The 24,813-nt window shown below is 33.7% G+C and overlaps 2 protein-coding genes across 2 annotated transcripts in view; both read left to right on the top strand.

Annotated features, from left to right (window-relative positions):
- The window catches only part of LOC127852558 (tyrosine-protein phosphatase 10D-like), a 35,348-nt gene extending 17,800 nt beyond the window's left edge, over positions 1–17,548 (top strand). Inside the window, exon 20 of the mRNA XM_052386512.1 lies at positions 17,485–17,548. Within this exon, the coding sequence (XP_052242472.1) occupies positions 17,485–17,548 (64 nt within the window). The remainder of the gene's footprint in view (positions 1–17,484) is intronic.
- A 314-nt stretch (positions 17,549–17,862) lies between these two features.
- Positions 17,863–21,192, top strand: LOC127852557 (uncharacterized). The gene is made up of 2 exons (XM_052386511.1): positions 17,863–17,886; positions 20,341–21,192. Exons 1-2 carry the CDS (start codon positions 17,863–17,865, stop codon positions 21,190–21,192), a joined length of 876 nt encoding a protein of 291 aa, XP_052242471.1.
- Positions 21,193–24,813: the final 3,621 nt, after the last annotated feature.

The raw sequence follows: 24,813 nt of genomic DNA, 5'->3' as shown, positions 1-24,813 counted from the left end.
TATATACATGCTTTATACATTATACATTTAATTGTTGCAAACAAATATTGTATTTCTTACTTTTTATATTCAGATTTGTACATATTTGATCAATGATACAAGAAAAGTGAACTGCATAAATCATTTTTTGAATTGTGTGTTAGAATCAATGAATTTGAATATTTTAAATTGTTGTGTTTTTTTTTTCATATTTTGGAAATATGTGTATGTTTTCAACGACACTAACCAGATTAAACTATTGTACTTACATTTGTACTTTTAGAAAAGGCATTGAAAAGCATAACACCTCGAACAAGTACCTGTCTCGGCATACACGTCCCCATCTTGACTTTAACGTGATGATCCCCTGAGAGTTTATGCTCCCTCAGCTTAACTTTGTCCTTGCATGTTTGTATGTGTCACATTCATAATCTGCACTTTTAAAATGTGTTATATCGCATGCTTATATGTTGTTATCAAGAGGTTAATCAACACCAACACGGCTATTGTCAATCCGTTGATCTTATAAAAATATGACCTTAGTTTCATGTTTGCCGTCCGCATGTTCATACGTGTTGAGTTATGTCAATCGAAATTAACTTATACACATTTGTTAAGTAAGTGAAGGATTTGATATTTCAAATGCAAAAGACGCTTTGACATATAGAGATTTTAAAATATTTTTGATCAGAGAAGTTCAATTCATTTCGGATTCAAAACTTGTTTGTAAAAACTTTTCCTCTTTTTATTATACTCTTCATGTTCAACGCAATTTTTGTATACACGTGTATTTATCACACTGATGATAACGTGTATTTCGGCAAGTAATCCTGCAAACATATTACATGGTTTTCAATGTAAATCACAACATTGAAGTGAAATTTGAAGAAATAATTGCGAATAGACGTTTAAACCTATTCTCTCTCTACTTTTATCAACGATCGATTTCATACTTTGTATTTTAACTGGATAATTAGTCTCTTCGTGTCATTAAGAGCCTTTTATTGTCTTATTAATGTTAAGTTTCAAAACACATAAGCCTGGATTTTTTTCAGAAATTGTACTGAATAACAACTGCAGTTAGTATTTTAATACGATGCTTAATAATCATCATAAAAATCCGCAAACATGTTGACCAATTGTTAATTGCAAAGTTAAAATTGATCAATCTAGTCTTTGCTAACAGTATATGCATTTATTCACAAATTGGACATTCATTTGATGTGCAGGTTCAACCGAAATATAGGTAGAAATAAACTTATTAAGACTCAAGTGCACGTAACTAAAGTAACAAATTGAAAATAGCATCGTTAAAGTGATAATGGGCATTTTTCACTGTTGAATTGAGCTGAAAAGAATTAACAGGTCAAAAGAGTTAGTTAAAATGTGGTTACTGACCAATTATCTGCATCTCATCTTGCTACCAGTTGTTTATACAAATATGTTTTATATTCGATATTTTACATGACTCACCCAGTCCTCTTATCCGAAATGGCCGTACAACAAAATTGTGTCTTTGTGTCGTATGAACGATTATGCACTAAAACTAAATTTAGGTTCACATCGTTCAAGCATGATCAGTTGTCAAACGAAAGTACGTTTGATATTCAAATGCATTATTTTTCTCTTTCCGGGATATTGTTTTAGTATGTTGATGCTGCATTAACAAATATTAGTGTATATGAAGTGGAAACACCAAAAAAAAACTACGGTGGCGATAGACACCTTTAAACTGTTAGATGCCCATAATATCACTTTAATTAATCAGGTGCGTTTGTCTCAATTCATCAGATTGCGAGTTCAGTATTCAGATAAATCATACATTTGCTAGATGCGATCAGAAAGAATGTGTTGGTTTCATTGCTGAATGGTGTTTTCCGCCGTTTTCAACAGTATTTCAGTCACAACGATCCGAAAGAGAATATAGAAGTGCAATGTCAGCAATCGTCGATGGTATTTCGGTCAAGGCCTTAACGAGCATTAAACACTATTTTGATAAGGTATTTTTCAAGTGTGATCTCATGTTTTAATTAACGTGTATTTATGGCTGATATGAGATCAAAAGGTATAAACTTCCTCTTTAAATGGTTATTTTTCAAGTTGGGACAAATTAAAATTTATGATCGAGTTGAAAATTCTCTATGTAAAGCTACACACACATACAAATAAACACAAGCAAGTTACTTTACTCAAAACAAACGTTCGATATTGGACATAGGACTCGTATCATCATCATCAGCAGCAGCAGCAGCATCATCAACATCATAACCCTCCTCATTCTCATCATCATCACATCATCATCACGATCACCATCATCATCATCATCACCACCATCATCGTCATCATCATCATCATCACCACCATAATAGTTATCATCATCGTCATTAACATCATCAGCAGCAGCAATATCAGCATTATTAGCATCTGTATCAGCAACATAATCAGCAGCAGCAGCATTATAATATGCATTATCATCACCACCATCACCATCATCATCAATCGGAAATTATATTTCATACAAGTAAATCATCATTATCATCATCTGCGCTCTCACTATTAGTAATAGAATCGTCAGTATCGTATACATCCTTTAAAGTGATATTTTGGGCATTTTTCACTGTTGAATTGAGCTGAAAATAATTAACAGGTCAAAAGAGTTAGTTAAAATGTGTTTACTGACCAATTATCTGCAACTCATCTTGCTTCTAGTTGTTTATAAAAAAATATAAATTGTTTTTGTTATTTTACATTACTGGTGAGTCCTCTAAGCCGTTAAACAAAATAGCGTCTTTGTGTTGTATGAACGAATCTGCACTAAAACTAAATTTCGATACACATCGTAAATCTGCGATGGCATAGAGTTGACATTCACTCCTCTTTTTTAAATTGCACTCCTCTTTTTTCTATCTCGTGGCCACGAGTTAGCTAAGTCGGGATCTCGAGATTCCGAGGTTACATTCACTAAGTCGGGATCTCGAAATAGCTATGTCGTGGCCACGAGATAGAAAAAAGAGGAGTGCAACACTAAATAAAAGAGGAGAGCAATTAAAAAAGAGCGGTGCAGTAAATAAAGGAAGGGTGCATTAAACAAAAGAGGAAAGATCCCGACTGAGCTAACTCGTGGCCACGAGTTAGTCAGCCAATCAAATACTATCTTGTTCCCTCAAATTAATCAGCCAATGAAAACTTCCCAAAAGCAAGGCTACTATTACTACTGCTGCTGTTGTTGTTGTTGCAGCTACTACTACTACTACTACTACAACTACTACTACTACTACTACTACTACTACTACTACTACTACTACTACTACTACTACTACTACTACTACTACTACTACTATCACTACTACTATTACTACTATCGCTACTGCTGTTGCTAGTAGTAGCAGTAGTAGTAGTAGTAGTAGTAGTAGTAGTAGTAGTAGTAGTAGTAGTAGTAATCGTCGTCGAAGTAGTAGTAGTCGTCGTCGTCCGTCGGTCGTCGTCCGGTCGTCAGTCGGTCGTCGGTCGGTCGTCCGTCCTCCGGTCGTGGTCCGTCGGTCGTCCATCGGTCAGTCGTCCTCCGGTCGTGGTCCGTCGGTCGTCTTAACGGCGTCGTCCGTCGGTCGTCCCTCGTCCAAACATCGGTCGTCCGTTGGTCGTCCATCAGTCGTTCCTCGGTCGTCGTCCATCGTCCGTCGGTCGGTCGTCCGTTGGTCTTCCATCAGTCGTCCCTCGGTCGATCGTCCGTCGTCGTCCGTCGTCGTCGTTGTCGAAGAGGTAGTCGTAGTAGTTGTAGTAGTAATAGTAAAAGTAGTAGTAGTAGTAGCAGTAGTAGTAGTGGAAGTAGTAGTAGTAGTAGTAGTAGAAGTAGTAGTAGTAGTAGTAGTAGTAGTAGTAGTAGTAGTAACAGCAGCAACAACAACAACAGCAGCAGTAGTAGCAATCTCCACGCAGAGTTGTCGTTCCTTGCTCTCACATACAACTCTGCGAAAGGCTCAGCCCTCCATTTCGTCTTTAAAATAGATAAAACCGAACAAACGCATTCAACGTATATTTTATTGGATATTTAAAATCGCATGCATTAAATTAAGAAATATGACTTTTAAATGTACGATAAATCGTGCAAAAACTTGCGAGTTTTAATGCAACTATTTGGAACTAATTTATTGCCCATTTACGCAGATGGAATCATTCCACGCACTTCACAAATGTAAACAATTGAACATATTTTTTTTGAGAGACGTTAGGAATTGGTTCGAAGTGTGTATGTATGTTGGTTTCTTAACATAAAAAAAACATATCAATTTTATAATAATGAATTAAGACTGATATAAGATATCATGGTATGAGATGGTTTTCTTTAATGCAGTGAATGCAATGTAACCGTCGTGCAAGAGATTGTTTAGTATTCTGTAACCTCAATGATGAACGCTTGGAATGATCATGACATAAATAAGACGCTTTCATAACAATAGTCCGTTCTGAGCCCAACACAGAGGTGAATGTAATGTAACCGTCGTGCAAGAGATTGCAGTAGTAGTAGTAGTAATTGTTGTACTTATAGTTGTATGTATTGGTTATATCAGAGCCATGCCTGCTTTGACCAGCTATATATATATGCGTACAGAATATTTACACATGTTACGCAAAATTTGATTGGCTGACTAACTCGGGATCTCGAGATGTCGAAAATTCTCTCCTCTTTTGTTTAATGCACTCTGCCTTTATTTATTGCACCGCTCTTTTTTTAATTGCACGCCGCTTTTATTTAGTTTTGCACTCCTCTTTTTTCTATCTCGTGGCCACGACATAGCTAACTCGTGGCCACGAGATAGAAAAAAGAGGATAGCAATTTAAAAAAAGAGAAGTGAATGTCACCTCTATGCCACCGTATAAATCAAATAATTTCTGTCGTCAGTTGTCAAAACGAAAGTACGGTCGATATTCAAATACATTATTTTTCTCTTTCCGGGATATTGTTTTAGTATGTTGATGCTGCATTAACAAATATAAGTGTGCCGGTATATGAAGTGACAACACCAAAAGTAAACAACGGTTGCGATAGACACCTATAAACTATTAGATGCCCATAATATCACTTTAATTTAAATTAATCTTAACTTAATGCTTAACAACTTTCTTCATTTTCAATTAAGTATAGTTAACCTTTATTGGTTTTGACCGAGTATGTTTGGTTACAATACGTATGAGTATCGTGTACTAGTCATCAAATTTCAGTGTTAAATTACGTTATTTAGCGATGGTCAGTAGATTATATTTACCCTTAAGTAACAAGATTGCTAACTCGGTTTCGTCTGTAAATGACTTTTCATTGCTTGCATCTTTTTACAAAATTGCTGGCTATAGATGGTCAATCTGGGGGTTCTTTTCAATATTATTTGATAGAGATCGCTTGTTGAAAACATGGAAACTGTTGTTGGTTATGAAAATCAATACATTTATATTTAATGAAAACACAAAAAAACTGGTGGTTTTCATCCATTTATGTATCCCGTTTACCATTACATATTTAAGAATATTTACAGATGGCCGACTACTGAATAAATATTAAGTGAGGTTTAATATATATAATATAAATAGCAATAATATATAAAAAATAGTTTGAATCGAATGTTTTAACTTTTTAAATAGTTACATTTTTATGCAGTTGATAAAATTATATTTTTTAAACTAAATAAGTTTTAAATGTAATCACGCCATTTGAACTAACTGTACAAGACAATAAAAAACTCCTTTAGATACAATTGTACATCGTACATTTGGAAATGTAAAAACACGGTTAATAATAGATGTACACGTTTATTTTAAGACTGTTAAATTATATAATAGTAAAAAATTGAAATGTTTGAAACTGGCATATCATACATAATTATAAAAAAAAAAAAATACAACAACTTAAAAGTATTTTTCTTTTATACCTAATGATAAAATATGACATTTCTGCAGTGAAATAACAGCAGTGAAAATAAACAAATTATTATTTCACCGGTGAAAATAACACATTTTCGGAATTAATTTTTCTATATTTAGATTATCATATCAATATTTACTTCAAGATTTATATATATATTTTATGATCACGAGTGAATTTTAAACGATATTCCATCGAATTCAACACATTTTCTTTTTATTTTATGCTTTTTTCACCGTTTATTTACATTGTAAAAGAGTTTAACCGTAAAATTTCGCTGGTATAATGACGTTATTTTGTGTATTGAAATGTATTGAGGCACGGCACGGGAGAAAAGGTAACTTTTCAGCGAAAGGGAAACAGCTGTTAAATATTTTCTTGAAAAAGGGCATAAAAGAAACAGAAAATTTGTTCATGTCAATGTAAGATCGTTTGTTATTTCAAACGTGATCAGAGACAAATAATATTTTCACTCGTGGTGGCGCCACTCGTGAAAATATATTTTCTATGATCACTCGTGAAATAACAAACGATCTTACACCGACATTAACAAATATCCTCTATATATTAATACCGGTAAGTTTTTAAATGTAGCTTAATTGTTTGAAATTTGAATAAATATTTGTAACTTTTCAATAATTCGTCATTTAGTGGTATACGGATGGCTTCATTATATAAAACGAAGAATAACCATGTAAATATTTTACATTACCACTTTGAACATGTTAATTAAATATTTATTTCAAAACAGTTTGGAAAAATCAATTAAACTTTTAAGGGGACTGTCAACCGCGATTGACGAAAAAAGAAAAGTTCTAAAATTCCATATTTTTCTACAATTGTTAGTTTATATTGATTAAAATATCATGACTGGTATATTACATTTCTGGAAAAAGTTTTTAAGTTTTCATATTTTCAGTGTATTCGGTAATAAATTTTACTGGGTATGTCTACCAGGTAACTATCAGTTAACTATAAATAACGCAAGTAGATTGAATATCATCATCACGTGGTAAACCCAGGAATGCAAATTGTGCATGCGTAGTGAATTGTATATATTATATATATATAATGATCAAGCTACTTGCGTTATTTATAGTGTGTATATCGTTATGTCACCTATTTTCGCGATGTACTTTCGATTTCACATCGCGAAATTGTATTACCGAATATTCTGAAAATATTAACTTTTTTCAAGTAATATAATATACCAGTCGTGATATTTTAATCACTAATAATTGTTAAAAAATACGGTATTTTTAAACTTTTCTTTTTTCGTCAATCGCTGTTGACAGTCCCTTTAAAACTGCATTATGACTCGTTTTTATATAAATTACATTAAATCAGCAACTAAAAATGAAGTTAAACATTAGTACGGATTGTTTTTGAACATGTACATGCTATTTTCAGACAGATATCAACCAAAAAGTATTGAGGCACGCAATTGCTTAAAATACCATTATATTAACTATAGCTTTAATTTACAAGATAATTGTTACATCAAATAACAGAAAAATTAAAAAATAAAATACAATAAAATCACCTTTAAATCTACTTATATATACTTTAAATTGGTCAAAACGATTGCGATGTAAATTGTTCACAATGTCAATTTTAAATCAGTTAAACTTGAATTTACACTAAACCATTCAGCTGGCACTTCTAAATTCAATAGGTGGCTTAAAGCAAGTAATTTAAATAAACTTAATTCGATTTGACGAATACATTTTGAAATATTGTAAACAGTTACAGGATTAACTTAAAGAATTTAAACCCAGTCCATTAGTTTTTTATTCTGATCAATGAAAATACCAGAAATTTTTCCTCGAGTGTTTTGCAGTAGTTGCAATTTGAAGCTAAACAATATCGAATACTGTTCAAAAGGTTAAATAAAAGGAGCGAACTTTGACTTTAATTTAACATTAAATGCACGAACTAGCTACTCGACTCCGTCAATAAGTTGTGTTAATTGACCTTGATAGCAAAGAAAAGGAACAATGAACAAAATTAATTTAGCATTGTCGGTGCAAATACAAGTCAGCTATGTTAAAGGGGCATTTTCACAGATTTTGGCATGTATTGAAGTTTGTCATTTAATGCTTTATATTGATAAAAAAATCAAGAATAAAATTTTAAAAAAGAAAAAATGTAACCCTCCACAGGGCCTGAACCACTGACCCATGGAGTCCTGGAGTAAAAGGTCTCCCATTTAGACCACTCGACCATCCGTGCTTATACAATTTTATTTTATACTTTATACCAGCAATCCTCGTAGTTTCACAAAATATAACGACAACAACAGAACACTCCAAATTATTCAATCGTTTCGCGTTGCAACGCTTTATAATTTTCAGGTTTTTAAAGACAGCACACCTACCACTGCTTCAGGAATGTTAGTTGTCAGTGACTGTCCTAAATATTGATAAACCATAAAATAGAAAATGCTTGTCAAGGAAACGTGTGCAGTTTTAATTGAATACCATTATGACTTAATACTCATAATTACTGCCATGAAATATCACGTTAACATAAAATATTACATGGTTATATTACATGGGAAACAGGGTATGGCATGTGATAAAATAGGATTGTATAGTAATCGGACTCGGAAATAGAGGCTCAAACATTTATTTTTCAAGATTGACATTGGTCGAGCATCATTTGACGATTTATTGTGTACACTGCTTAATGACCTTAATATTAGATGCACAGTTCAATAGCATGTTTCAAAATATATAGCAGACATGGACCGAAAATAACAATAGGCTTTTGACCAGCGAGTAAAATGACTAACTTATGTCTTTTGCACATCATATCAATAACCTAAATATTTGTAACAAATGTGATGTAAGTCCGTCTGCTGTTTAATGATATATGGACAGGGAAACGAAAATGGAATGTCCAAAATATGACCTTAAAGTATAAGAAAATAAAAATTTAAATAAATAAATAAATGTTAACTACTGACTAATTGCACATTACCGTTATGACCTTAACACGTGTGGTAAGTATAATAAAAATATGTCAAAGGGAAGAAAATATATTGACCTACTACGAAAATGGAGGCTCTAATATTTCATCTTGAAGTGTGACATTTACCTTTATCTGGTGTGATCGACGCATGCCCTCTGTTCATTATTGCAATCGCCTTAATATTTCAGGAAAAGTATACGCATTAGCAATCAAGAAAAATATATCAAAGATGTTCTATAATTATTATGTAAGCCTAAGGTGATTTAAAGAATAGCTTACATCCAGATAAGCTGTTCAAACTAGAACAAGTCAATGTACCATGTTTTATATTTGTAACTACATAATATCAATTTGCATACATTGTTAATTACAAAAACAACACAATTGAGTGCAAAGCTTATAAATATCTTTTTATAAGGGTTCGGTCTTATACTGTTAAGCATGTACAGACATCGACATATAATACTTAAATAACGACGTATCATACTATTAACACCAGTTCAATCATTTTAACCGTGTTTTGTGTTGGTGATATTCAAGATAAGTCAGGAGAGAACGAATAATATAACTACCAGAACGACACAAAGTGCGCTAATCAGATAAATATAACATGTGTAGCCATTTTATCGTTTTTTCGTGTTCCCATATTTGCGACCGTCAAACCCGCCTCATCGACAGAATGACATTGCAGAAATCAGCCACCATACATTGTAGATGTTCTGGTAGTCATTTCATTACAATGATTACAATTATGAACAATATATTTAGCAATTTCTCTGACCAGTACTATAAAATATAAGTTGGATAAAAGATGGTTGGATTGTATGAAAAACATTTGAAAAACAAAATTACTTATTAATGGTAAATAGTGAGTATAACTTTATTTTAACTACGACGTGTCCGTGAAATTGTCTTTGTATTGCCATATTTAAAAAAACATATAACTAGCAGATTTGTTTATCAATTGTTTTGAAGTTTTAGAGAGACAGTAAATACATGTACGGTGGGGTTATGAATTTTGTTCCTGGATTAATCTCTGTAGAATCTCTAAAAAATGACCCTCGTTCAGCCGAACATTTGGGATTAATCCGTTTTCAGCGTTTCATCCAAATTCCTGTATTCAACCTTTTTCCAGTGTTTTTTAGAGATGTATAAACCCTTTTCACAAGTAAAAAAAAAGCGCGAAGTCATGTGACTCGCAGAATTCCGGAACAAGGCTGAACGTGATGCGTTTCTAATAGTGCTTCCCAACGCCACATGTGATTTCAACCCATCACTTTTTTGAACATTCGGCGACGTAATGATATTCTCAACACAAGATGGCATTGTCCGAATTAGCAGTTATTTTATATACCTCCCATTTAAAGTGTTAATACGTTAAATGCATGTTCTTGATAAAAGTACTTGTTTTGATTAAAATGTTTGCACACATTTTGATACTCTTCGTTGGAGCATTTTTATCGCGGTATTTGATTAAAGAGTTATCAATAATCTTGTTGACTGATAGATCTATTGTTTTATTGCCCCTGTTTTCAATATCGTTATGATCTGATTCTGTGCTGAAAAATACAAACTAACAACACGGTGTGATAAACTAAAGGGCGCAGATTTCTGCTCATTAAACGCAATGAATGATATCTCATTGTCTTCTCATCGTAGTAGTATTGAGTAGTCTTTTCTTGGAGTATTTAAATGCCAAATACTCAAATTGAAAGTAATAAGACCAAACATATTGTCAGGAACTAAATACTGTACAGATATTAGCCAGTTTAATCAAAATAATACATGTACAATACTTAATACCTATACATTTGTTTTTAATGCAGTTTACAGTTTGACGAAGGCATATACTTTTCAACAAAAAAAGTGTGCCACAGCCTAAAGTTTCTCTACTGAATATCTTCCGAAACTACTGCATTTAAATTGAGACTCGATTTAAATGAAGTAGTTCAAAAGATATTCAGTAGAGAAACAGTACATTTGCAAGGTTGGCGCTAAGGGAATAAAAAAAGTAGTAGCGAATATCCGCGTTACGATGACGACCATAGGCTTATGAGCCCTACATATGCGTGTAACTGTCTCTTTGTGTGTGAGACTAACAAAGAATGTATAACATAATTATTATCAAATATATATTTGTATCAACGAGCATTGCATTACGTTATCAAGCAAACTACATTAAAATAAAAATTTAATATTTTTCACCTGGTTCATTTAATTTATTTTCATTTGATTTTAAATAATAATTCACGTATTGACAGTATCGGGTAAATCCCAGCCCCGCCCCCTCCCCCGTCTCACCAATATTTGTTTACCAACGTTCTTGTAAAACAACGTAGTCTGGTGCTTGCTGGCTCTTCAAAAGATATCTACTGAAATGTTAAAATTCGTAATTTGACTTTTTTTTCAAGTTTCAATACCTTCCCCATGCATGCATTTATTCCGATATAAATTTTCTATTATGAAATACTACATGTACTGATTTGTGCGTCTTTATTTAGTTACAGCACATGGGCTTATGTAATGCTTTCAATACGTGGAACTTGGCAGACGACAGCAAAAATTTCGAGCTTTTATTAAAACACGGGTTTTACATGACGTTCTTGTAAATTGATTGGTAAACGCTGTAAATGCGTACAAAGGGACGTGTAGCAGCAAATATTATCATGTGGTTGTAGAGGAACGGGGTAAATCAGTTCTGTAAATGAACATTATGAAATATACATGTACTTGAATAAATTTGCTACCGCGAAAAAAAAATAATGGTTATTGTTTTCACAATGTACTCGCCATACCAAATTAATTGCTCACCATTTGCAATTAAATTTGCAGTAACACTTTTGTAAAAGTATGTTTACACTTTTTTTAAGTAAATAGGTGTGACAGGTACCCTACATTGTCACTAATGTACTGTTTAATTTACCGGCTACCGGTTTACGGACGTCAATCTAAAAAAAATAGTCGCAAGTTAACCCCGCCCTTATAAGCATGCTTGGAAACGATTGGACGGTGACTTGAATGTTACATGAGAAATTTTCGTGACGCAGCTGTGTCAGCACACAATGTGGCTTGAATATTCGATAGCACGCCATGCTATCTCTTATCAGTTGATAATCTATTACCCCAAGTTGCGTTTATGGCGATTACGCGCAGAAATAAGTACCGAGTGCGCAACCTTTATGGTTAAAACTTGATTTTGTTTTTCAACAGCCATTGTTTTTACATTTTCAACTTGAATTGCCAGCTGAAAGATTCAATCGATATTTGAGCGATCGGAAACAATAATATCTCATTTAAAAAATTGGCATTCACTGTTTATATTACCTCAAAATGTATATTCAAACTAGACATGTTAATTTAAAAAATAGTAAAGTTGAGGGCCTAGGCGCATATGTACCTTTCAGTGCGAAAATCTTCATCGGCCTGAAATGTTACAAAGCTTTGGTAATTAATATCTCCGAGACTGTTAACGTTTTAATACAAAAAAATTTTCTTAGACTGGTACATTTTATTTACCTTTAAAATTGACACGTACATCAGAAACATATCAAGAAACAATACAATTTTAGGCAAAGGCGGATATGTACTTTTCAATAAGAAAATCTGCATTGACCTGGAATATTACAAATAATCGCTAATGAATATCTCCGAAACTATTCACGTTATATTTAATATCAAAACGTTTTTTAGTCTTGTATATTTTATATTTCCTTTACAATGATACGTACATCAGAAGTATTTATAAAAAAACAATATTGTTTAAGGCAAAGGCAGATATATACTTTAAAATAGTTGTTTAATACCCGCGAACATATTAAAGTTAAATCATAAAGTTATTGACTATAGATTTTGATATCACCTATATACTTATGCAATATTTCAAAAAGGAATAATTAAGTTATAGGTAATTGAAAGGTGAACTAACTCGGCCTTTTAAATACTATTATTATGTATTGTTGCTTAATATTGGTTCAGATATTTTTTCAAATCTATTCTTTAATTTTTAAATCGCGTTTAATTAATCAGCGCTGCAATGAATACGGGAACTTTTTTCATGTATCACATGTTTTCAGTTCCATTGTGCGAAGTGATGGAATGTTGTATATTAAAATCGTTGTGCAAAATAACGCCAGATAACAGAGTGAGATAAGCGGCTGCCCGATTGAAGTCACCTGAAATAGATCTCGTTTTCGCCGCTCGAATTCCCGTCACGTTCTATTGGTCCGAACGGATTTATCCAATCTGTGTTTATGTATTGACCTTTTTGCCATTACTTCCATTCTCGTTTCGGGGGGGGGGGGGGGGGGTTGCGCGCGCAGACGACATAATTTCCGCTTAAAAGAAATAACAAAATCTATCAATTATCGACCTGCAAATTCGACGTTTTTCATCATGTCAAAGAAACGAAAACGTACAAACGATACATATTCTGATCCAGTAAGTTATACGCAACAATCCTTTTATAATTTTATTTTGAAAATATAAGTGTATTGGATGTATTCGGAAAAACAAAATGATTATCTGATATATTTTTTTTATTTCTGATTGCCTGATTCAGAGACGTAGATAACAGAGATTGGAAAGTCGCTCATATTGTATAATAAAGCGTGTCAAGTTCTCACACGTTACGGGATTTCGCGAGACTTGAAGAAAAATATAGACGACGCCATTTTGTTTGCGAAGCGGGTAAAAGCTACAAACTAAAGAGCGAATTTAGAGCGATTACTTTGTTGACATTGACTGAATATGTTATTTTGAAATTGCTGGGGAATGTTTTCACCAGACCAGTTCAGTAAACAAGCGACATCATTGGAGGTTACGGAAAAAATCGTTACAAACATTGCTGCATTTTTACGCTATTCTCGGAAAACACACGTTTTGCTCCGATTTCAGTAAACTTGTGACACATTTAACTAAGAAAATATGACTTGGATATTATTCAATTTGATGTTTGTATTAAAGTACTGATTCGGTATAATGAATTCACACCTTTTTATAGTGATATTCTGTAAGATAATAAAATAACACCAGATTTGATTTACCCCATTTTGCCGATGCATTTGATTTTCAATTTAAACTCCTCATAGTTTTAGCGAATAAAACTTCGAATATAAACTATGGATCACATCATGTAGGGTATCATTTTAAAGTGCTGATTGGGTTTTATGTCTGCCCATATTTTCATTGTGATATTCCATTAAATTATGAAGTTGTGCAAGTTTTTATTTTACCTTATTTTTCACATACTTTCTTTCAGCCATTTTGGGTTTCCATAAAAAAACATGCATATGTCCAGTGACATAAGCTAAAAAAAGGGTGTGTTGCATCATATCATTACTGATATTTTTGTAAAGTGCTAATTTTATTGTATTTTTTGCACTTTTTTCATATTGGTATCCCTTTACATAAGAAAATTACACCAGATTTTATTTTCCCCATTTTGTGGGTGAATGCCAAAAAATGTTTCAATCCAAACTCTTCATAGTTCTAATGACTTAAACTGACAACATGTTCGATAGATCATATCACCAATGGTATCATTTTAAAGTGCCGACTGAGTTTAAAGGCTGCCCATCTTTTCATTTTGATATTCCTTTCAATAATGAAATTATCCAAGTTTTAATTTGTCCAGTTTTTCAGGTATTTGCATTCAGTCGTTTTGATTTTCCGCATAAACCTTGCATACTTTGCGTGACCAAAGCTTAAAAAGGGTGCATTGCATCATATCATAACTTATATTTTTTTTAAATGCTAATTGTAATTTATTAAGTCACATATTTTCATTGTGATATTCCTTTGCATAAGAAATTTACACCAAATTTTATTTTTCCCATTTTGTCGGTGCATGCTTTAAGCCAAAAATTGTTTCAATCCAAACTCTTCATAGTTTTAGCGACTAAAACTGACAACATGTTCTGTGGGTCATATCATCAATGGTATCATTTTAAAGTGCAGACTGAGTTTTAAGGCTGCCCATCTTTTCATTTTGATATTCCTTTCAATAATGAAATTATCCAAGTTTTAATTTGTCTATTTCCAGGTATTTGCATTCAGTCGTTTTGATTTTCCGCAAAAACCTTGCATATTTTGAGTGACCAAAGTTTAAAAAAGGGTGCATTGCATCATATCATAACTTATATTATTAAAGAATGCTAATTGTAAATTATATAGTCCCACATTTTTATTGTGATATTCGTTTGCATAATAAAATTACAACATATTTTTTTACCCCACTTTGCAGGTTACTTCTTTAAGCCAAAAATTGCTTCAATCCGAACTCTTCATAGTTGTAGCGACTAAAACGTCAAATATAAACTATGGATGATATGGTATCATTTTAGAATGCCAATTGAGTTTTATGTCTGCCCATATTTTCATTTTGACATTCCTTTAAATAATGAAATTCTGCAAGTGGTAATTTATCCTGTTTTTCAGATATTTGCATTCAGCCGTTAAGATTTTCCGCAAAAAACCGCATATTTTGAGTGACCAAAGCTAAAAAAGGGTGCATTGCTTCATATAATAACTGATATTTTTCTAAAGTGCTGATTATACTTTACTTAGCCCCACAGTTTCATAGTGATATTCCTTTGCTTAAGAAAGTTACACCATATTTTATACACCCCATTTTGCAGGTGCATGTTTTAATCGAAACAAAGGTTCCATTCAAGTCCTTCATAGACTAGTTGTACCCACAAAAACTTAAAACATATACTATGGCCTGTAACATAAATTAATTATTTTACAGTACAGATTTAGTTTTATGGCTGCCCATATTTTCATTGTGATATTCCTTTAAATAATGGAAGTATGCACTTTTAAATTGACCAAGTTTTTCAGACATTTTCATTCAGCCTTTTTGATTTTCTGCAACAAAACTTGAAGACTGTGTTAAACTTGCTTTTTATTTTAAAATAATTATATCCAAATATGATTGAAATTATATAAAAATGAATAAAAAAATCAATTTGTTACAAAGAATGGACTCATGCTGGCTATTCGAGGAGAAAGATTATGGGAAAAGTTTGATTTCAAGCATTTTGATGACAGTTTACAAAGTTTATGGCTAGTATTGAATGGAATTAAAGCTCAAATTCAACCTGTGCATGTTAATTACAATAAAGTTATTTAAGTACAATATTAATATGGTTAAATGTCACATTAATACTGATTTCAAAAACAATAAAACTTAGCATATCTCTGTAATTAAAATTATCTGGATTAAATTTAAGTGCACACAGAGATGGATTCCTTTCCTCTTTTTTTAAATTTCCCTTATATCCATCAAACCACCCAAGAAAGATGTCAACTTGACAAAAGTTACTAATATTATGTAATATTCCATACAAAAACTGCCAATTTTGTCATCAAGTTTATGGCTATATGGGTGTTGAAATGTGTAATCAGTGGATATATCTCAAATTTATTATGGCAGAAACAGTATGGTAACAGATAAGAGATAAGAGTTGAAGAATGTGCTTTATTAAAGAGTGCTTCAGTTTTATAAGTTAGGGAAGGTTTTAATTAATTGATCATTTAATATATGATGTAATTTATAAATTTAGTTTTGATACAAGAGTCATTTAATAATTAATATAAGAATTTAATAATTTAATATTAATCCGGTGATCAAGGAATATTAAAGCTAAGAATTTTATTTTAAACAGGTGCTTGTTGATCAATATTATAATATAGGAAGGTAGTTTAATAAGGTGTCTTACCTCAGGTAATTTTTAATACCACACAATGCCTGGTAATAAGACAAAATTTTGTCTTATTACCAGGTATTGTGTGTTGTAAATGGTGGATTGGGGTTGTTTATTGTCTTTCGGTGTACATTTGCTGAAATATGACAATGAATTTATAAAAATTAGGCTGATTCTATTACAAGAAAGGGCATTCTGTATTATGGAAGTGTTTTTAGGTAACAATATAACATTCATGTAACACGCATAAATACTATTTTAAAGGTAACTAGCTTTTGGGGACATCAACTTCAATAGTCAGTTATATCTTATGGAGAAATTGCCATTATTACAATTTGCAGTAACAGGTCAATTGAACAGCCTGAATGTTGTCGGGTTGCTAATAGAAAAAAAAAGAATTCACCTATGAAACATTATAAAATGCATGCTTATATGCCTTCTTTATACATTCCATGAGGCCTTTATATGTTTATAGCCCCGGTAGGGTGGCATATAGCAGTTGAACTGTCCGTCAGTCAGTCAGTCAGTCAGTCTGTCCATCCGTCCGAAAACTGTAACGGCCATAACTTGTTCAATATTGAGCATAGCAACTCGATATTTGTCATGCATGCGTGTCTCATGGAGCTGCACATTTTGTGTGGTGAATGGTCAAGGTCAAGATCAAATTTTGCAATATTGAAGATAACAACTCCATATTTGGCATGCATGCGTATCTCATGGAGCTGCACCTTTTGAGTGGTGAAAGGTTACGGTCATCCTTCAATGTCAAAAGTCAAATATATGGCTTCAAAGCGGCGCAGTAGGGGGCATTGTGTTTCACGAACACAGCTCTTGTTTATCTAAATTCAGAATATCATATAATACATATCATAGGATTTGGTGTTCATCTGATATGCTCATTTGTATTTTCAGTTTGGCCATGCCCAGGAGTGAGCGACTCAGTTATGGGGTGCAGAAGCAGCACCAGCGATCTTGACATTTACTTGGTGAATCATCCCCAACAGCACTTGACGATGGTTTCCTGCTCGATGAGGACGAATCCATAACTGAGAACTGAGGATGAAACTTCTCTCAACACCGCATTGTATGAAGACAAAGCAACTCAGTGTGGTTCGTCATCGTCAACAACAGATTCAGACTCAGCTGCCGTTGGAGACTGTCAAGTTGCGATCAATGACTGTGCCTATCAGGGTTGAGTGTTACATACTAAACAAAGTGATCCAAAGCCATATATTGTCAAAACGCACGCAAGAGACATTGACATGCTCTGTTTACATTCAGATCAAAGCAATGGCCAAACATTTAAGTATGAAAGTATGTGTTAATGAAGCAGGACACACTACTGTGTATGTTCATGGTTAGGAAGTTGCCAAGGAACATTTTTTGTGGAACAAAATTTCTAGTGATTATCTTTTTGCCCTTTAGCTCACCTGAGCACAATGTGCTATTGGTGAGCTTTAGTGATCGCCTTTTGTCTATCGTGTGGTGTGTGTTGTGTGTTGTGCGGCGTCAACAGTTTGCCTTGTTCACACTCAAGAGGCCACATTAATTGTCCAATCTTAATGAAATTTTGTCAGAACATTGGTCCCAATGATATCTTGGACAAGTTAAAAAATGGTTTCGTCATCATGAAACTTGGTCAGAAGATATGGCCCAATGATATCTTGGGCAAGTTCAAAATTGGTTCGGTTGGTTGAAAAACATTGGCATCAGGGGTCGGGGCATTTTTCTTTATATGGCTATATATGGCTATTAAAAACCTTTTTAACACTCTAGAGGCCACATTTATTGTCCCGTCTTCATGAAACTTGGTGAAACAATGTGTCCAAATGATATCTCGGACAAGTTTAAAAATCGTTCCGGTCGGTTTAAAAACATGGCCAGGCGGCGGAGCATTTTTCCTTAAATGGCTATAGTAAAAACTAGTTATACTAGTGACACTCTTAGTCATATTTATAGTCCAATTTCCATGATGAAAATTTTTTATTTGATTATGATTTTTCTTCAGAAACATTAATACCCTGCCTCATACGATAATAGCTCTTATGCTTACATGTTTGTTGCCTGCATAACTGCAGAATATTAGCCGTTTTCTTCCAATATGTTATTTGTAATATCAACAACTTGCTTAATATGTGTTATGATTTATTAATTGCTTAATTTTTGTTCTGCCAGGTGTATTGATATTTGTTCATATTTGAATTATGAAGTTTTGATGAAATATCATTAAACTGTAAAAACTATGTTCGTGCATTCTTTTATTGCACAGACTAAAATTGTTACTAGTTACAGAGGTTTATGAAGAGACTGTATCACATAAATGGTTGCATAGGCTCCTCTGTAGAAGCCGGGACACATTTTATTTACTTATTCATAATGTGCATTAGAGGACATTCTGTTCAAGTTTAGATGAGGCTTTTTTACAACACACGGAATCCATAATATGTTCTTTTCATTAACTTTTGCATTTCTGGCACTCATACACAACTGACTGAGTAATGTCCTGAACAAATTCACTACCACAATGTTCATCATAATCGATATGCCTAGAGGTAAATCCAGATTTAAATCCTCGTCAACCCATGACACAAAATCCGTCTAAGACATGGTGTTAATATCGAAGAATGACAGAGTATACGGGTCTGAAGATTTCTATACATATACTCAATGTGGTAATGTTATAATTGGTAAAATCGTGCATTGAATTTAGCGGTAATTAAAGAGAACAATGAACACAAACAGTCGATTAGAGCAGACCAAGAATAGATGCACTCCATAAGAATACAAATTTGTTCAGAGCTTTATTCAAATTTTACTACAGGTTTATCAAATTTAAACACTGCAATTAAAATGAAAAACAAAAATATAATTAAAACAACCAATTATTAGTTGTTTTTCGTAAGATTCTGATCGCTTCTTAATTTGAATTTATCGTAGGTTTTTTTTCAAACTAGAGGCGAATTAAATCGCTAAATACAACAATGCGGCATGTGATTTATTTTAATTGAAACATTACAATTGTGTGATTATACCGGATACATTCTCATTTTAATAATACATAACAATTTATTTGTTTCAAATCGCACAAACTGAAACGCGAAAGCGTGTTTCAGAAATGTTGATAAGCGAGTTAACTACCGTGGCAACTGACAAACAGTTGAGCGCTTATCTCGCCGAAACCCGCGACGTGCGAGAGTTTGCCGATATTTGGCGAGCTGCTCATCTCTGTTATCTACGTCTACCTCATTCATCCGATCCGAAAGGTTTGTATTTATTGTTTTTTTGTGTTGTAATGAATGTAATTCGAAATAATATTAATTGAAACAAGTGATTAAGTAATGTTTGTTTAAGCTAATGACCATGCTACAAGTTTAAATAAAGTCTTAAGTGAAACAAAATGTGCTTATATTTTATTTAAACTACTGCCCCACCCACACACACAAGAAATAAATATTCCTTCTTAAATTAGTAATGGCTCTTTATATTTATTTGAATTCATTTTTCTGTACATACTTTTGTTATGAGACCTGTATGATTCTTTGAATTGGAATGGAATTGTGGTAATTTGGGTGTCCCCCTTCTTGGTATGCCTTACTCAGGGGGGGGGGGATGAAATCGTACTCAAAGGCCAAGTACACAGTATGTCAGAATGTAAAATAATTGAAATATTTGTTAAGTCATACAGAAAATTCATCCTCGTGAATGCTTCAACAGTCAACATTTATATGACCTGGATTTGAAATAAAATGTTACCAATTATCATTTCAGGTTTCCCTGCCTCAGACCTTCAGAGACATTACAAATGTGAGCAATGCTGACCTGCATGGGATTCTACGGCAGTTTGATCTCCCTACAAAAGGGAAACGTACACACATATATACACTACTGGAAAGACACCTGAACATTAAGACAGATGATGCCGGTGATCAAGACCCTTTTCTGCAGACACTGCAAGACATAACAAGTTTGAAAGATGGATGGACCAAGGATATACGCAAGGTTCCACATATCACACTGGACCAAATTAAGCGGTTTCTCTATGCGGCTCATGACATAGCTGAAGAAGGTCCAAAAGGCTGCTTTGAGGAATATTCGGAGAACAGCTTACGTGCTAACAAAGCCCTGCGTGCTTACGACTTGTGGGAATCGGGCCATATCAGTGGCTATATGCTCAACCCATTAAACGACATCGAACATTATACTGCATTGACCTGCGTGGCTAATCCATCTGGTGACACTAGTGGTACTCAGTACAGTGTGACAGTAGTTATCAGTGACAATGGTGAGCCAATAGGGGCATCATGTACTTGTGTTGCTGGAAAAGGTGAAGCATGCACACATATTGCTGGTCTGCTTTTTGGAATCGAGGACTTCGTGGCACGTGGCTATCGGGGTCTTCCTGGTGGTGACTTTTTGACTGATAAACTATGTCGTTGGATTGTCCCAAAGGGCCCTAAGGTTGATCCGAAACCGATATGCGAGGTTTCCGTGAAGAAGAACATTCCGGGAAAGCCAAAAAAAGAAAAAAAAAGTGCTACTAGTTATGAACCTTTGCCTGAACAACTACAACCAGTGAACTTTGATAGTTTAACTGTACTGCATCACACCTTAAGACATTAGTTTGAACTGTCCAAACCTTCCTTGGGTTAAAGCTGTTGCTCCTGCCATTGTGCAAAAGTTTAAGCCAAATGATCAGCCATTAAGTGCCGCGTGTGTTCCTTCCAAACTCCCAGATATTGCTTATTACATGGACGTTCACATTGTGCCAGGAAGAGAACTCTCTGTGACAACAAGTGTAGAACCATTATTGCTTAAGCAAAAAGCTAAATGTTCTGGAAGTGAAGAATTTGTTAAATACAGTGAAGAGGAGAAAAGGATAATTGAGAAGCTGACAAGGAAGCAGAAGGATTCTGTCCAATGGTTGAAGTACAAACAGGGAATTATTACCTCATCCAACTTCAATTGTGTGGCTCGCCACTCAAGAGTTATCGCCAGTAGAGGGACAAACCAAGCCACAGTGTCGCTAGTTGCAGCCTTGTTGGGTGGTTCTTCATTTAAGGGCAACAAGGCAACACTATATGGACAAAGGCAAGAACCGAAAGCCGTGGCAGAATACTTGGCTTTGATGAAGTCATGTCACAAGCGATGCTCTGTAGTGGAGTGTGGATTGGTAATCTAAAGGAATTTGACTATCTCGGAATTTACCCAAACAGGATATTGTCCTGTGCATGCCATGGAAAAAGGCTTGTTGAGGTCAAGTGTCCATACACATTAGTTGACTCGTAAAGGACGATCAACTCATTGGACTTCCTAAATGAAGATAAAATGAACATTTGACCTTGAAAGAACATGGTAATACGTATTATGATCAGATTCAGGGGCAGATGGGGATAACTGGAATCTACAAGTGTGACCTAGTTGTCTATGATGGTCACAAAGTTGTAGTGATAGATGTTGAGTTTAACTCGGACTATTGGCTGAAACTGGCCGCAGATGTCAATAACTTTTACCTAAAGTTTGTCTACAGACAATTGACATCAGGTGGAGAAAACCAAAATTCTGCCTCAACATGCCGCAAAGAAGTTCAGTTAGCAGTCAGTGCTAAAACAGAACATTATCCATGTGGAAAATGTGGAATTTTTCTAGCTGAGAATGTAATTGACAACTCTGAGGCGAGCATAAACTGCGAGTGTGAACGTAAATGCGGGCAGTGGTTTCACTGGAGATGTGTTAACTTTACGCCGGACCCTGAACTTGAAAGTGAACCACCATGGTTCTGCCCCAAGTGTGTTCGAAACTGTGACATTGTTTTGTAGTCAAGATAATTTATCAAACATTGAACTTAAAGGACTACAGAACATCATTTTGGCCCCTAATATTTTGAAGCTTTGGGTCATTTTGACTCCTCGTTTTCAAAATCTATCGAAATCTCTGTCTTATTAATGTTAACAAACACTATCATAATCATGTTTGTAGGTGCATGATAATTCTATATATATGTGTCGCATTCTGAGAAAACTGGGCATAATGCATGTGCGTTAAGTGTCGTCCAAGATTAGCCTGTGCAGTCTGCATAGGCTAATCAGGGGCAACACTTTCCCCTTAAATTGGATTTTTTCTAAGAACGGACTTCATTTTAACGAAAAATGTCATAAGAGCGGAAAGTGTCGTCCCTGACTAGCCCGTGCGGATTGCATAGGCTTATCTTAATCTGGGACGACACATTGTGCAAATGCATTATGCCCAGTTTTCTCATAATACGACTCATATATATACAAACAAAAATAAGCTTTTTTCCTAATCATGTGGTACAATTTGTTTTTGCTGTTATTTATTGTGTTATTAAAATTTTGAAATAAAAACGAAACAAATTTTATAATCTTGTATTGTTATACAATCGGTTAATTAAAGTTGACAATTCATTATTTGATGGTAATTTCACATAAAATCGTACTTGTATGTACTTCACATGGCGTTCAATATTTTGATCCTGTTTACATCAAAACTGTGCAACATGTACTTAATAGTAGGGATCTTCAAATCTAATGTGTTTGAATGAAATAAAAATAGATACCCAAGGCCAACTTGTCGAGCCCCCTTACTGTGAATAGTAAATAATAATTAAACTTTTTTTCACCTTTGACCTACAAGTGAGACCTTGACCTTGAAATCGCCATGAAATAATTGAAACACCTTTAAGTATATTTTGCATCGAAGATAAACCAGAAGATAATAGTTAAAGGTTTTATTTTTAAACAAACCGGCATATATATGATAAAATTACGACATGTACCATATTTTGAATAACAGTCAGCAAATGCATACGAGAATATTAATAATCAGCATGAAGCATATAACACATCTACAATGTAGTTGTTCATCCATGCAATTAAATAAAAATACATTTGTACATCAGGAATACCCTGTTGACAAAGTACTAAAGCAAAATGTTACATGCAATAATAAATGCCCAGTTTACGTGTAGCTTTGGTTTTCTAACTCAATATAAGCTGCTTATATAAAAAAAACTTTCACTTATCACATATATAATTAATGTATATTTTGTCTGGGAACACTTTACAGTATTGTTTTGATAAAATAAAACTTTGATCATAAGCACATAATTTCATATTCAGAGTCAACATATCACAATGAGCTTATTAAGCCTTAAGGCAAATAAACATCAATTCAATTCTGAAAGACATGTTGTATTACTGGATAATTATTTAGACTAGTGTAAATAAAATGGTTAACATCGAGGACAACAAAACATCTTCACTATTATTCGTGAACAAAAATAAAGCAAACTTAGTCTTAACTTTTGATATTGGCCATCGATTGGTTCTTCTTTCTATAATCTTAATAAATACTAGTACTTGTATAAATGAGATATATAAAAGATAACAATTTTAAATATATCAATGTTGAACAATTCTATAATGTGAAATCTATAAATACTGTGATCATCATTTTTTAATAACTCAGTTACAGATAACTTTGATCATAAGCACATAATTTCATTTTATAAGTCAAAATATCACAATGAGGCTGAGCTTAAGGCGAATATACATCAATTGAAATTCTGAATGACATGTAGTAATACTGGATGATTATTTGGACCAGTGTAAAACAGCCGAGCTAACTAGTACTTGTATAAATGAGATATTTTGTGAAAACATAGCAATATCACAATGACATCATTAAAATAGTCGATTAGTATATACATCTTTGTACACATGAGAACACAAAAATCTATAAATACCGTGGTGAACAATGTTTGAGCATCTCAGTTACAGTTAGACTGACCCTTTAAAGCAACAGTTGCGAGGAAGTGATATTCTCCCAAGTGTATTATCCCAACACACACAGTTCTTCTCATCAAATAATACAAACTATTGGCAATAGCTCACACTATATAAGTTAGTCGCCATCAAATTTTAGGAAAGGATCCTGAAAGTTAACCAGGTAACCACATGTCTTGAACATATTTTCAAAGACGTAAACCTGTGTCAACTTGACCTCTGTACGCAGAATCTGAAACTGCTTTATTCTACGGATAGCTCTCTCTATGTGTAATCGGGCTTCAGAAATCTTCTTGTTTGTCTGGAGTTCATCTTTCGTAAATTAAGACTTGTCTTTATGTTTGAATTGTGGAATTATAAGTTGCACTCCAGGTGGCAGGCAATCTTGAATGGTGAACCCTCTGTCAGCCATGACTTTCTCTCCAGGGTTCAATGGCGA

Source organism: Dreissena polymorpha, chromosome 12, assembly GCF_020536995.1.
Source record: "Dreissena polymorpha isolate Duluth1 chromosome 12, UMN_Dpol_1.0, whole genome shotgun sequence".
NCBI classification, from domain to species: Eukaryota; Metazoa; Mollusca; class Bivalvia; order Myida; family Dreissenidae; genus Dreissena; species Dreissena polymorpha.
This window is presented reverse-complemented; position numbering and strand designations above follow the sequence as displayed.